Source organism: Saccopteryx bilineata, chromosome 4 (genome assembly GCF_036850765.1).
Source record: "Saccopteryx bilineata isolate mSacBil1 chromosome 4, mSacBil1_pri_phased_curated, whole genome shotgun sequence".
Lineage (NCBI taxonomy): Eukaryota > Metazoa > Chordata > Mammalia > Chiroptera > Emballonuridae > Saccopteryx > Saccopteryx bilineata.
The window spans coordinates 72103602-72119064 of NC_089493.1; the positions used below are offsets into that span (position 1 = coordinate 72103602).

Consider the following 15463-nt stretch of genomic DNA (forward strand, 5'->3'; position numbering starts at 1 on the left):
TTTTTTCCAGTAAAGGGAGTTTAGAGAAAACATTGGGGGAAAATGAAAATCAATAAGGACTTGTGAGATGTACAGTGAGGGAACAGATAATGTCAGGTAAATGATTATTTGGAAATGAAATAGTTTCTTCATTGTGGAACAGATTAAAATGTGGTAATATTCTTCTGTCATTGAATTGCTGCCACACATATTTGGGTCCCACGAAACTATGGCCTGGGTTTTGGTGAATTGCTTCGTATGCATTTTAGATTAAAAGATGTATGACAATTCACGTTTCTGCAGTCTTGAATAATATTTATATTAACATTTATAATGGTAATACTTTTCAATTATGAACTAAAGAAGTTATAAGTTAGGGAAGATAGTAACATAGAAATAGTTTTGTTTTATTTCTAAAATGCTTTGTAAAACACCATTCATTATAATTAAGCTGTATCTCAAATACAGTTGCTAATGAACCATTTTGCATATTGTAGTTTAGTAAATTTTTTCAAAAGTTCATATTCTTTAAATAACATTGTATAGTTCATGCTCAATAGGTAACCTTGCATGTAGTATTTTATAGAAATGTATAGATTGAAAAGCATATTCAAAATTTGTCATTAAAAAAATAACACGTAGCTTGAATGAAAAAGAAGAGGCAATATTGCCTAGAGTAGCCTAGAAAGGATACTCTACTAACTCAGAATTTTTATTCTGAGAAATTTCAAACCTACCTTAAAGTTGAAATGACAATGTAAAGTATACCTATATACCTTCCATCTATGTGAAATATTTGTTAACATTTTCTACTTTTATACACATCATACATTCTATATGTATATATGTGTATTCGTGTATATTTCCATAAATATATGTATTTGTGAATAATATATATACATTATTATATAGTGTTATATGTTACATAGCATATAATATACAATATATGTGATTTACATATAGACAATATATTATATATGTATAGATATATAAAATTGTCTGTTTTGCTAAATCTTTTGAAAATTAAGTTGTATATACTATGACACTTTGTCTCTAAACAATAAGGACATTTTCATATGAAGCACAGTATCACTAAGCTATCTTCAGTGCCTGGGGCCAACGCTCAGACCAACTGAGCCACTGGCTGCAAGAGGGGGAGGGGGAGAGAAGGGGGGGAAGAAACAGATGGTCACTTCTCCTGCATGCCCTGACCGAGAATCAAACCTGGGATATCCATACGCTGGGCCAATGCTCTATGCACTGAGCTAATCAGCGAGAGCCAACAGTTGCTTTGAAAATCACAAATTCTGGATTTTTTTATTGTTTCCTCATGGTGTCATTTATCTTGTTCTTTCGTCCTTGTGTGCCCTCTCAGCTGGAAGATAGGTCAGAAAGCTTGCTTTGGTTAAGGTTTGACTATTTGGGGCATAAACTTCATAGGTAATGCTTAGAACTTTATATACTGCCCACAAAAATTGGAGGATATTTCAAAATGAATATGAAGCAATAAAATATCCCCTAATTTTTGTGAGCAGTATATTTAATTAAATCAGGACCCGTGGAAGGCTTTCAAAGTGGTCTATGATAGCGATAGGAAATTTTTTTTTAATTTTTTATTTATTCATTTTAGAGAGGAGAGGGAGAGAGAGAGAGAGAGGAGAGACAGAGAGAGAGAAGGGGGGAGGAGCTGGAAGCATCAACTCCCGCATGTGCCTTGACCAGGCAAGCCCAGGGTTTCGAACCAGCAACCTCAGCATTTCCAGGTCGACGCTTTATCCACTGCACCACCACAGGTCAGGCGCGATAGGAAATTAAGAGTTAATTTCTGGTGTCACTGATGCTAAGTCTGATCACTGTGTAGGATCCTGGATGGAGAATCCCTCCGGAGTTTCAGTCAGGTAGTAGCTCCAGCACTGGACAAGGATGCTGGAAGTAAGAGTTAATGGTAGTGGAGCCATGACATATATATAAATGTACTTTCCAACACTGTGAATTCAGTGATATAATTGGGCAATGAAGTAGTGGATGATTAGCCTTTTTAAATTTTGGTTTGTTGTTTGGTTTAGTGAATTTGTGCTAGTATAATTAGTAAAGAACATAATAAAGTGCCCCATGATCAGTCAACACCATGGAAATGAACACTAGTGTGCCTTGATTAGAAAACTCTCCTGGTTGAGAGATACTGGGTTGTGTTGAGTGCAGTGATCCCACATTACGGGCTCTCTCATATTTCTAAGGCTAAACTCTTAGGTAAGCAGTCAGCTATTTTGCAAACACCTCCAATCAAAAATGGACCATAAGCACTCCTCAATAAAGTTTAGAAAAGAAATAGATACATTCAACACAGACCCTAGAAGGCAAAATTATTTGGGGAGCTTATGTAAAATTTGGATGCCTTTATCCAATTCCACATCTTCTGTATCAGATTCCATGGGGGAGGCCTGTCAGAGACAGTATCACTATTTTGCAAAACCTTCCCAGATGATTTGCTTATGTCCTAAGGTTAGGAATGATTGGAGTGAGAAGAAATAACAGCAGATGTGAGACTGATGATGATCGTGGAACTTCCTTGCTTTAATTTGCTTCAGACTGAAAGTTCTCTGAACTCTTTGCTTGGAAGGTTGTATTAAAATTCCATATATTAGAAACCTAACTAGGCACTAAGGTGGCAATCTAGGGCAACCTACCTTGAAGAAAGAAGCATGCTGTGACCCTCTCTGTCATGAATAAATTGATATAGCATCCTTTTGTTTGTAATTTTTATGAAAAGGATTTAAAATAATTGAAACCTAGTGACCAAAATTATATCCTTGTGCCTTCCCTGCAGTTTGTGGTTTAGTGACTGGGCAGGAGTGACAAGAATTCATTGTACCACAGAATATTCTTTGTGAGTGATGCATTTGCTTCAGGGTGAAGTCTGATTACAAACGGAAGTGAAATGATGCTGTCTGTCCCCGTGTTCTGAGCTGCCAAACTGGGAAGGAGATGAGGATCGAGGCTGCAGACACACATTGGTTAGATCTGAAGTCCTGAGGCCAAATTTGTTGGGACTGGGAAACAATCCTTGAGCCTAACCACTCAGAATGGGAACATTTAGATGCAGAATTTCCCATGAACCAGCTATACTAGGGTAAGCCAGTTAAAAACAAATAAAATTGCATTTTAATTTTGGAAAGGCTTGGCCTGTCTCCCTAGTTCGTGGAGGTCTTATATGGAAGTGATTGTAGAGCAATTTGCAAACAGAAAGTATTTTTAATACTATATTTTAGTTGCATTAGGAATAATGATTTACGTTGAAGGAATGAGTCAGACTTCACCCAAGCATTGAGTTAGGCACATTCCCTGTCCAGTACTGGGAATATCTGAAAAAATAAAAAGAGTATGTAAATTTAGCTTATTATCATGTAAGTACTATGGGAATAATTGTACATAATTGGATTATTAGGAAGGAATTATGAGTGTGGGCAGATTTTTTTCCCCGTGGTTGGAGTGTTATACTAAATACAGCATAACTTTGGCAGTTTAAATGCAGTATTGGGACAAAAGGCACATGCTACCAAATCGGAATGACATTTGAAAATCACGTCAATATACAGCATTGACCTTCCAAGATACTTTAGATCCAATTCTGTTTCATCCAGATTATTCCTCTCCTTCTGCACTCAGCAGTTTTTATTGAAAAATACAGCTCTATAAATACATTTATGTCCACTTACTAATCTGCACTAGCAAATGAGCTGGGTCATTGTCCGTGGTGATAAAGATCTAGAGTGGAAATGTGTTAAGTCCATAAATTTTGTTATGCACACTCAAAGTATTTGCCAGATATCCAGGATATTTAATAAAGATTGGTCCCTATGGGCTCTAGAGATGACTAATGAATATTGTCAGAATTAGCAAGTGCCATTTCTGTTCCATGTGTTTCCCATTGAAATGAGAGCAAGATGTTGTTGACCCTGGAAAAGTCTTAAGGGTTATTTTTCTTTTTATGAAGACCTTCCAATGAGGAATTCATGTCTGAAATCATGAAGCAGCGGGAGACAGGACTGAATCAGATTTTCCTAGCATTTTTGTATTGTGCCTGGTTTTGCTGGTATCACTCACAAGACACTGTGTCTGCACCTACCCTGGGTCTTTGCATCCTCATCTATAAGATAATTCCATAGGCCACCTAGGCAAAATGAAGAGGCAAAACATATCCAAGCAGTGTTGAAGAGAGGACTTTAAATTAAAATTCATGTTTCTTTATGGTTTTGAAAGATCGGAAATCACATGCCAACAGGAATCTTTTTGACAAAAGCATTGGCACTTGTCTCAATAAATTAAGAGGAAAAAACAGGAATACCCCTAACTTTTATTTCTCATTACCTAACATGGGAAGGTTTTAGTTATTATTTTTGAGTAGAAGATTACATTGCTGTGATCTTTCCAGTCTCAGATTTAAGATATGTATAAGTCATAAAAATCTGGATGGCTGCTTCAAGAGTCTAAACATTTTTCATGCTAAAGGAATTCATCAGTAATGTACTCTGAATGTTGTATATAATAATGAAAAATTGGAGGCAATTTAAATGACACAGTATGAAAATTATTGAATAAATTATTCTACAACTTGAAGGAAAATTATGCAACCATCAAAATCATATTTTGGAATAGTATTTAATTATATAAGAAAATGCTTTTGCTAATGCCAAGCGAAAAAGCAGCAGGATTAAAAACCATATAGTTAGTATAATTCATATTTGGGGTTAAAAATAAAACACACACATAAAATGATATAAGAAAATATAATCAATATGTTATCAAGTTTTTTTAATGTCTAATGAAATATAAGGGCTTTGGGAATAATTGTTAATAGTTAGATTTTTTATTTTCTTATTTATGTGTTACTGCCTTTTGCTAATTGTCTGAAGTAATTATTTTTGAATCAAAAGAAATACATGATAAAATATGAAAATAGAAAAAGAAAGTATTAAATGCCTACAGGCAGTATTTGGAAGAATTGAGCAAAAGAAAGAAAGATGACTTTAGCATTGCACTTTGTCCAAGTAGTTAACTGCATTTAAGAGCATTTTTGTTGCAAACTGCCATGGTATTGAGTGACTTTTTCTTTACTGACAGGATGAAATGAAGGCAGAGATTTTATTCAACAGCTCAAGCACTTAATTTTTGTATTCTTGTTTGAATTCAATATCTATGGAAGAAGATCGTAGATTTTCTATAGATTTCGCATTATAAAGAATCTTAAAATATACCTAGAATTTGTCTATATAAAAGTAAAAATTAATCCATGGGGTAAAAAATTACATAAACAAAAAGACAAACTGAAATGTCTGACAATAGGGCTGGAAAAGTGGGTGGGGTCAGAGCACGTGGAGACTTGAGGGGAACAAAGGTCTAATTCTTGCTGGTACTGTAATGAAGAGTTGTCCTTAGTAAATTGCATGTCTGTGCCCCATGAGCTACTTAGAGAAAGAAATAAGAAAATGAAAATGAAAACATAACCAGTGGTTTCATTGGCACACCCTGTGATTTTCATAAAACTGTAGACTTCAGTGGTGAAAGGAACTTACTGAGGTCATTTAGTCCATCCCAAGACTCACAGGAAACACTAGCATTCTATCTGTTTCTGTGTACTTCCAAAATGACACCAGGAAGCATTGCCATGTTGGGTAGTGGACGGGAGCCCGTGAGTCTTGCCTCAGCCCAGCCTCCTTTATCAGTTGAAGCCACTATAGAACAGAAAAGGGTATTATGGCCTTGATTTTTTTCATAGGAGAGTGAGAACAGCCTTTGGTCTTCTGTTCTCACTACATGTTCTTCTTGTTTGTTGGTTGCTGAATCCAGGTGGACTTTCTCCCTTTAGGAAAAAGAAATATGGGTCTTGTATTTGATGAGACTACTTGGAAATTCTCCAGTGGCCTCAGCTTATTCCTGCTTGCTTTACGATGGTCCTTTTGCCCAGAGATAACAATGATTTCAGACCAGTGTCCTTACTTTTTATTTTAAATACCTGATGTCTTTTACGTGGCTAAATTAAAAAAAAAATCTTTTTTGGTTGTTTGCTTGCTTCTTGTATTCGAAATAAGATGGACTCAACCCAGAAGAAACAGGTAACCATTTCTTTTGTTGAAGGAACTCCCAGGGGGTTTCAGTGTTGGCTCATTGAAAGTTTTGAAATTCTTTGCTTTCTCCAACTTGAAGAATAATAGACTGTAAGCTCTGTGAGGGCAGGGATTTTGTCTCCTAACCACGGAAGCACCTATATCAAACATGAGGCTGATTCATGGACTGTAGGCAGTGATGCATTTTCTTGCGTGAATGAATATGTAATAATACTATTGTTATATTTGCATAGCACATCACAGTTGTGTTTTAAGCTCATCTTATCCTCACAACATCTTCCAAATGGGTAGGAACTGATGTTTATATTCCCATCTTGTCGGTGAGGAAAATGGGGTTCAGCAGTGGAATGGTCTCCCCACGGCTTCATATGAAGTCAGTGATTTGTGGTTCCATTCCTGAAGACCGTTTCCCTGTTTGGCATTTAAGCAAGATGGGGCACAGCTGTTCCTCTGCATGAAAGTTCTTGGTTTTCTGGATTTTCACGGATTTCTCCTTCTTTTATTTCCAGATTACAGGACAGGCCCTTGTTTTACTGTGGTCAGCAACCAGATGTGCCAGGGACAGCTCAGCGGCATTGTCTGCACAAAAACTCTCTGCTGTGCCACGGTCGGCCGAGCCTGGGGCCACCCCTGTGAGATGTGCCCTGCTCAGCCCCACCCCTGTCGCCGTGGCTTTATTCCAAACATCCGCACGGGAGCTTGTCAAGGTAAACCCCAGGCTGGTGGAGTTATGAATGGGTTCATCTTTGCTCTGGAGAGCCATTCTCCAACCAAGTTGGAGAGAATGGAAAAGCGGCGTCAGAGACAGAACTTCACGATTTCGCTGATGGCATCATACCCAACATAGGCATCAGAAGCGTGGCTCGGGGGAGAGCAGCTGGTCGCCCTGGATTTTTCCTTGCCAGCAGTTTCTCCTTCGGACTCCGGAGGTGTTTCCATGAGGTGCTATGAGTCTAGTTACAGCAGTGCTGCGTGCTATAGACACAAAGTAAAATTTGTGATCAGGGTAGCTTGTTTTTCTTGATTTTCCCCCCTTCCTTTGAAATCCTTGGAGTTCTTCTGTCTCATAGGTTGTACTTAGTTGACCTGAAGAAAGTGTATCTCTTTCCATTTTACGTGCTACATTATATATTTTTTTTAAAGTCAGGAATAAATTAGGATTTTAAATATCCCCAGATGTCGCTCGTTTGCTCCTTCTCCTGCCTCCCATAGAAGCCCTTACTCTGCTTTTGGCTTTTACTCCCGTTCTTCCAGCTGTACAAATTCTTTCATTGTCTGGCTGTCTGGAAGGAAACAGGAGGAAGTGAGCAGAGGCAGCCCTGCACTAAACTGATGGCACTGGAAACTCCCAGGCCGTATCTATTTCTTTAGATCTCCTTAGTGCTATCTTAGCAAGTTGCAATATTTGCAGAAAATCCAGGGTATGTTTTTCTGAGGTGATAAGAGACTAGTTTGGTTTTGTTCTATATGTTTAATCTAAGGACAATATGCAATACCACAGCACTTAAATTTAATCACACAGTTCCGGGGGTCTCCATCAAACTATACTTCAATAAAGTCCACTACCAGTAAACACTGTTGGTGCTGCCCCCCCACCCCCGCTTCTATGTTTAATGTACAAGAATGCCTTTGAACACATCCACCTCAATGTCAGAAACAGCAAGAAGTCACTTAGAAACCCTAGAATTACAAAGGAGTCGATTGTATTTTGTAAGATAAAGAGTAAATTTAGTTCCCCTTTTCTTTGGTGCCTTCTGATTTTTCTCATCCTTAGAAACTCCCAATGAATTTTGAAGAAATTCTTGGTCTTGGTGTTCTGAAGTCAGCTAGTTGCCATGATCTCACCGACTGACCAGAGAGCCAGAGTTTGAGTGCCCAGCAGTTCGTCAGTGAGTCAGAGGCTGAGATGCTAAGATAATTTGGAGGAAGAGAATAAAGACGGAGAGAAAAGAGCTATTGATCTTTAGCTTTGCACTTCATTTTATACAATCTGGACTTTTCCAGCATTTTCTTTCTGTCCCTTCTTGACTCTGCTATTCAACATCCAAGAAAAAAAAAGTATCTTATAAAAAAAAATGGTGAAAAGCCATGGATTCAAAATGGTAGTGAGAGAGAATGAAATTCTTTATCTTTTAGCCCTGCCAGGATCCTCTTCTCAGCCTGGGGCTCTGTCTCCTTAAGGGTGTTTTAGTCTCTGGGCCAGATGTAAGGGGCTGTGGGCAAACGGGGTCATCAGGGAACCTGTTCTGCCTTTATCTTTGGAATGGATAGCCAGTCGAGAAGTGCCCTCATTGATTTTTCCCCTTGGCCAAAAAATCACAATCAACAAGACTCCTTAGTTTTCCTTCTATGTTCAATCTTCATTTTAATAAACATATTCAGCCTATCAATTGATTGGAAAATTCTGGTCTAAGACAAAACTGAGATCAGCTATCAAACATAATTTATTATATTTCACATACAGTCATTAATTTGTGGCCAGGGTATTCCATTTAAAACATGAAGCGACACCTTTATACCAAAGTAAATTTTTTTAATGTCCCTTTCCGTGTGTGCTTGCTTTCCTCGAAGACATCACTCTCTTACTTCACACAATGAAGAGTAAAACTAAAGAGCATATTAGACTTCCAGTTTTCTAAAACAGTACCCAAAGCAGAGGAAGACATGTTAGACTGCTCTCTGGGGCTCTTTATTGTAGCAGACTTCTGCATGTTACGGTTAAAGAGATGGACAGAGTGTACACGCACTCTCCCTGTCTTTCTGTACTGAATGTAAGGAGCCTGGAGTGATTACCTTTGTTCCTGGAAGGTTTATATTTGAGGTTCCATGGAGGATCCACAGGTATATTCCTTGGCTGCTGGGGATACAGTAGTGAACAAAATGGATGAAGAACCTGAGACAAATACTTTATAAAGCAAACCTATGTCACCTGGTGATTGGTCTTATGGAGAAAAGTAAGCAGAGTAACTAAGGAGGGTGGTGAGTGATGGAGGGCTGGCTGTTGCTATTTATTAGACTGGTCAGGGAAGGGTCCACTTCTGAGTGCCTTTGGAGCAGAGACCCAATGAATGGGCCCACATGAGCCATGCAGCTGTTTGGAGGAAGAATAGTCCAGGCAAGGAGGCCACCACCACAAAGCCCTGAGGCAGGTGCATCCTTGGTGTATTTGAGAACAGGCAAGGAAGCCAGTGTGGATGGAGAGGCGTGAGAGAGGGTGGAGTTTAGGGGATGAGATCAGAAAGTAGAGGGGTCAGGTAGGATTTTCTAGGCTTAATGTGGATTTGAGTTTAGAGCTGAGGTGGACACGGTCTGACTTTGAAGGGTTCTCTCTCTCTTGCTGCTGCTGCTCTGCCAGCAGGTTGGAGCCATCTGGGATTGCTCTCACTTTTCAGCCGAACTTGTCTGCGTTGTTTAAGTGTTCTTGCACAAGACAGTTCTACAGAATGCAAGGTGAACATTTTGCATGTAATTTATATAACACCATTAACTGTCTTGTGACTGAGTGATCTTATTTAAGTAAATTTTATTTTAACTGAATTGTCCAATACAACTCAAAGACAGTTTTGCTGAAGAAATGTGTTGCATTTTGCTTCTGAGGGTTTTTGGAATAATTAATTTTTATAGTCAGCGTTGTTTTTTTTTTGTCACTGTATCTTTACTTTGTACTTTGCAGCACACATGATAAAACCCCCAAAAGTTAGTATAAGTAGTTTTCTCGACATGAGGGAAGATGGAAGAATAAAGAATACTTCTGACTTCTTATAGAAAACATTATAAGAACATTTTATATGAATCAATGATTTTGTATAAATTAATCTCTCTCTCTCCTAAATCTGACAGATGTGGATGAATGCCAGGCCATCCCTGGGCTCTGTCAAGGAGGAAATTGCATTAATACTGTTGGGTCTTTTGAGTGCAAATGCCCTGCTGGACACAAGTTTAATGAAGTGTCACAGAAATGTGAAGGTAAGAAATATCAGGCTTTGCAGTTAAGGGGAGGAAGGGCAAGTAAAACCCAAATCAATGACAAGTTTTTTTGTAAATTGTTCCTAATTCCTTCTATTTTGGTCATCCCTGTAAATATGTAAATATAATACTTTTAACCAGGACCTGACCAAGTGGTGGCACAGTGGATAAAGCATCTGCCTGGGACACTGAGGACACAGGTTCAAAACCCCGAGGTTGCTGGCTTGAGCGCAGGCTCTACCAGCTTGAGTGCATTGAGCGTGAGGTCGCTGGCTTGAGCACGGAATCATAGACATGATCCCATGGTCTCTGACTTGAGCTCAAAGATTGCTGCTTGAAGCTCAAGGTCACTGGCTTCAGCAAGGGGGCACTGGCTAGGCTGGAGTCCCCCCCACCCCCCTTTCATGGTATATATGAAAAAGTAATCAATGAACAACTAAGGTTCCAAAACTATGAGTTGATGTTTCTTATCTCTCTCCCTTCCTGTTTGTCTGTTTCTGTCTATCCCTATCTCTCTCTCTTGCAAAAAAAAAAAAAAAAAAGAAAGAAAGAAAGAAAAAGAAATCTTAGCAGGAATAATATGCCTTGTGTTGTTGAACCAGAAAAACCCTGCAGATTTTTCCACTTTTACAGAACCAAAATAAGAGGTCCATCTGAATAAAATTAAATATTAAAACATGAAATATTTTGGAGCCAATATTTGGGTTAAAATGTTCAAGACACATGTTTTTGCATAGTTCTGGAGATATTAACTTAAATTTGATCATTACATATTATACAAAATAATGTATCTTCTGATGTTTTTCTAGTTTTGCTTTTTTTTTAAAGAGATCTATCAACTCATTTATTCTCTAGCTACAGATTTAGAATTTTTTTTTCTGCCTGTCAAATGGCCACTTTTTTATGGTAATCAAGCAAAAATAACTTGAGGTAGATTGATTTATTTGCATTTAGTTTATAGATTGAGCTCCTAAAAATATATATGCACTGAGAATGTGTTTATATTTACCGCTACTGCTGTATGCCAAGAGGCCTGGCCTCCAAGTGTAATAAATACTTCTTTTTTATGAGAGGGTAACATCCAGGAAATAGGCAGGCAGCACCGAACTCCTTTTTTTGGAGAGTGCATGTACCTTACATGTAATATCTGACAGTCATGTGACCCCGTTCTCGGGGCTACACCTCTGCTCAAGCTCAGCAGAGAAAACTTTCGTTCTCAACTCACTCCACCTGGTGTGATACGAGGTTTTATTTAGATGCATGCACTCTTATTGAAAGCGTTTGCTGTTGTTTCTATCTGCCTAAACCCTAGCAATGAGAAATAATTTGTTCTAAGTCATTTGGGCGTGGATCATCAATCTTTGTTGATTGATGGGAGAGTTCATGGCCACGGTATATCGTTCATATGAGACAGATTTAAATTTGAGATGCAGTTTATATAAGAAATTTAATATCGATTTGCCCTGAAACTGAATAATCTAACTCTGATACACTTAACCTTTAAGGGTTTGAGTTGTTTTGTTTTGTTTTGTTTTTGTGTTTTTTTTTTTCTCCGTATTTTTCTGAAGCTGGAAACGGGGAGAGACAGACAGACTCCCGCATGCGCCCAACCAGGATCCACCCGGCACGCCCACCAGGGGCGAAGCTCTGCCCCTCCGGGGTGTCGCTCTGCCGCGACCAGAGCCACTCTAGCGCCTGGGGCAGAGGCCAAGGAGCCATCCCCAGCGCCCGGGCCATCTCCGCTCCAGTGGAGCCCTGGCTGCAGGAGGGGAAGGGAGAGACAGAGAGGAAGGAGGGGTGGGGGTGGAGAAGCAAATGGGCACCTCTCCTATGTGCCCTGGCCGGGAGCCGAACCCGGGTCCCCCGCACGCCAGGCCGACGCTCTACCACTGAGCCAACCGGCCAGGGCCAGGGTTTGAGTTGTTTTTAAGTAATTTATCATTATAAAATTGATAGTGATACATTCTTGAACATGCTATAAACAGTTGCAGTAACTGTGAAAAATATTTATTCTTTCTAAAGAAGTAGGACTTCTAAACATTTTAAGTTTCAAAGAACAATAAAGTTGACTCTCTGGAGGCCAGTGTATTGTTAGAAGTTTTATTGTAGGTTAAGTTAGAAGAAGAGAATGTTGAAACTGAAAGGGGCAAGGGATTACCTATTCCCACACTTGCACAGTAGAAATTAAGGAACTGTGTCTTGGATATGTTAAGTGCCCAGTCTGAGGTCATTCAGATAGTACTGAAATTTACTTCTTTGAATTGGCACCCCAGCACTTATATTGTCTTCTTTCCTAGATGTAAGGCATTACCTCTACTTTAACAACTATGTTTCCTAATGTTTGAAACTAATTAAAATATTCTGGTATAGATTTTTAGGTATTATCATACTTATCTTTTTATGATATTAATACACTATTAAGGTTTATCACATGCAAAATTCATGTCAACATCCAGCTGTGTCTTGCATTTTTAAGCTTTTTCAGATTAATATACATATATTCAGCTTCAACAGACAGAGTCAGCTTTAAGATAGGGAAATACGGTCCGTAGAACTTGTCCAGTCTGTTTTCTTTTCTGGACTAGAATTTTTTCCTGCATCCCTTACCTCTCAGTCAGACCCATCAGTTAACATCAGTCAGGACAGATCACATTCTTTGGTTCTGAACTGGATAGAAGACAATCAGATGTAATATTCAGACTGAGAGAAAAATGATTTGAAGTCTTTCATCAATGCTAAGAGACCTATTATGGTGATGTATCTAATGGACCAGAAATTCAGTCTGAGAATTGCTTATTCCTTTTCCACAAATAGTTTCTCTCCAGCTACATACTGGAATCAGTAGCAAGATAAAAATGGAATACTTTTGGGGATCCTTCCTTCCTTCCTTCCTTCCTTCCTTCCTTCCTTCCTTCCTTCCTTCCTTCCTTCCTTCCTTCCTTCCTTCCTTCCTCCTATCCTCCCTCCCTCCCTCCCTCCCTCCCTCATTCCTTCCTTCCTTCCTTCCTTCCTTCCTTCCTTCCTTCCTTCCTTCCTTCCTTCCTCCCTCCCTCCCTCCCTCCCTCCCTCCCCCCTCCCTCTCTCGCTCCCTTCCCATTACTATTACATGAAATTCAGATGATGGCTTTTCCCCCATTCCTTTTTATGGGGATGGCATAACTCTGGTTAGAGGATGATCTCCAGATGGCTAGTAGAAGGAATTCCAGACAATCTGGCCCACATCACTGAAAGGAGCAAGAGATGATCTATGAACCCTAGGAAGAGGATCAGCCACAGTGGGATTCTGTGCCCTTGGGGAAATTGTTCTGGCACCTTTGTCATTACTTCAGGTGGCTTTTTAAATGGAGCTTTCCCTTGACTTGGAGAGGAAATAACTGGGTACTGGAAGCCCACAGTAATTAAAAAGAAAAAGACCAATTCGATAAAAAAAATTGACTAGCAAATTTACAAGATCCTAACCTTCACTCCCTTTGTGATGGTGAAAGCAGCTTTTCATAAGATCTTTCTTTGGGAGAATTCTCCCTTCTTATTGGTAGAATATTCTTATTTTCTCATAACTTAAAAAAAAAAGTTATGTACCAAGTTTTGTATCAACACACACAATTTAGGTACATTTGAAATGTAACTAACAAGCTGAAGTGATTAAGTAATAATTATTAACTTTTTATAAATTTAAGAAAAAGATTGAGATTTGTAGCTGTAATCTGAGAAAAAGGGAGAGTCTGTGGCCACCTTCGTTGTTTTCTCTGACTCTAGAGGGTGCACACACAAAGAACACAGGTGTTTTCTTTTTGGAAACCAGGTCCATAATTGTATATGTTACTGTGGGAGAAAATCAGGAAATAAAAAGTGTGATTAAAGGATTAAGTTTTATTTCTGTAAGTCCCTTGGATTCCTAATTAACCACTAATATTTTGGGATTTAGATTATCGCCAGCCCAGCCTTTAGCAATTATAATAACTCTGCATGATACAAAGGACTTTTTAAATGTAGCTCTTAAGTTTGTGACTCCTACAGGGGTCCCCAAACTTTTTACACAGAGGGCCAGTTCACTGTCCCTCAGACTGTTGGAGGGCCGCCACATACAGTGCTCCTCTCACTGACCACCAACGAAAGAGGTGGCCCTTCCGGAAGTGCGGTGGGGGGCCAGATAAATGGCCTCAGGGGGCTGCATGCGGCCCGCGGCCCATAGTTTGGGGACGCCTGGAAGACTTCCCTTTCTAAAATAATGGCATATTTATCTGATGGCTACTTGCGATTAGGGGCTCTTATCTCTCAGGTGTCAAGGAGGATTCCAGGGGCTCCATCTTCTGCAGCTGGTTGTAGGCCCTTGATTCTCACTGTTCAAGGTCGCTGGCTCCCCAGATAGTTGCTGAACTAAATCTCTGTGGTAGAGACCTAAGAACCCTGGAAATAAGGTAGGCCTGGCCCTGGTCCTGGTAATGTCCCTCACCCTCTGTGTGATCTTGGACAAGTTGATTAGCAGCTCTGAGTTACTTTAACTTTCCAATAAGGAGGTTGAACAAGGCGGTATCTGGGCTGCTTCTGGTTCCGCCATCCAGACTTCATCTTCACATTTATTACGTTCCAGTTGTGATCCGATTGCTGCATGAATGAGGAACGAGCAAGTTGACTTGCCTGGGGTGACTATAAAGTAGTATGGCTGGTGTTCTTTACACATGACTTGAAGGATCAGCTTGTTTACTTTTTAGTCACATGTTTTTCACTAGATTTTTGTGTGTGTAATAAAGGCAAGTTCATCTCACAGGCTTGGTGACATTCATAATTTTTAGTGTCACATTTTGCTTTTAAGCAGCTGCCACAATTTTTTAGTGTATTTTTCTTACTCAGTGAATAATCCAGACAGTCCAGATCAGGTTAGCTGGTTCCCTTGTTCTTCACTCATGGCACATGTCCACGATCCTGGATAGAGCTCATAAATAGCCTAGTGTCCCGATGATACCTGTCCCAGAACCTGGACCAACCCTTCATCCTGTCTGCCCCCAACTCCCTGCCCTCCTGCAAGAGGAGCCCCAGGGTAGGGAAATGGCTGAGGGACAGGAGTAGTACCAAGGGGGAGCTGATGAGACAGAGGGAAGTGAAGGAAGACAGAGAACAAAAGACAGGGCAGCAAATAGGGAAGGAGATGACCCACCATTTGAATCCCTTCTCAGTTTCACAGCAAGAAGTCAACAATGGCACAGGCTACTTCCCAGCAGTTCTGTCTCTCCCTCCCGCCCCAAGGAAACAGGGAAAGTGTCCAGAGACCAGACGTAGCTCTTCCCAGCCAAGCCACATGACTTACCAGGCCCCTGAAACCGACTTACTCTCATGGCTGGCACTTGATACAGACTGGCTTACAGAAACTGAGAAAGCCACTTCTCTCAGACTCT

The 15463-nt window shown here is 39.7% G+C and overlaps 1 protein-coding gene across 1 annotated transcript in view; it reads left to right on the forward strand.

Annotated features, from left to right (window-relative positions):
- FBN1 (fibrillin 1) overlaps nt 1-15463 on the forward strand; it is a 252149-nt gene that overhangs the window by 112517 nt on the left and 124169 nt on the right. Inside the window, exons 7-8 of the mRNA XM_066276475.1 lie at nt 6614-6811; nt 9945-10070. Coding sequence (XP_066132572.1) covers nt 6614-6811; nt 9945-10070 — 324 coding nt within the window. The remainder of the gene's footprint in view (nt 1-6613; nt 6812-9944; nt 10071-15463) is intronic.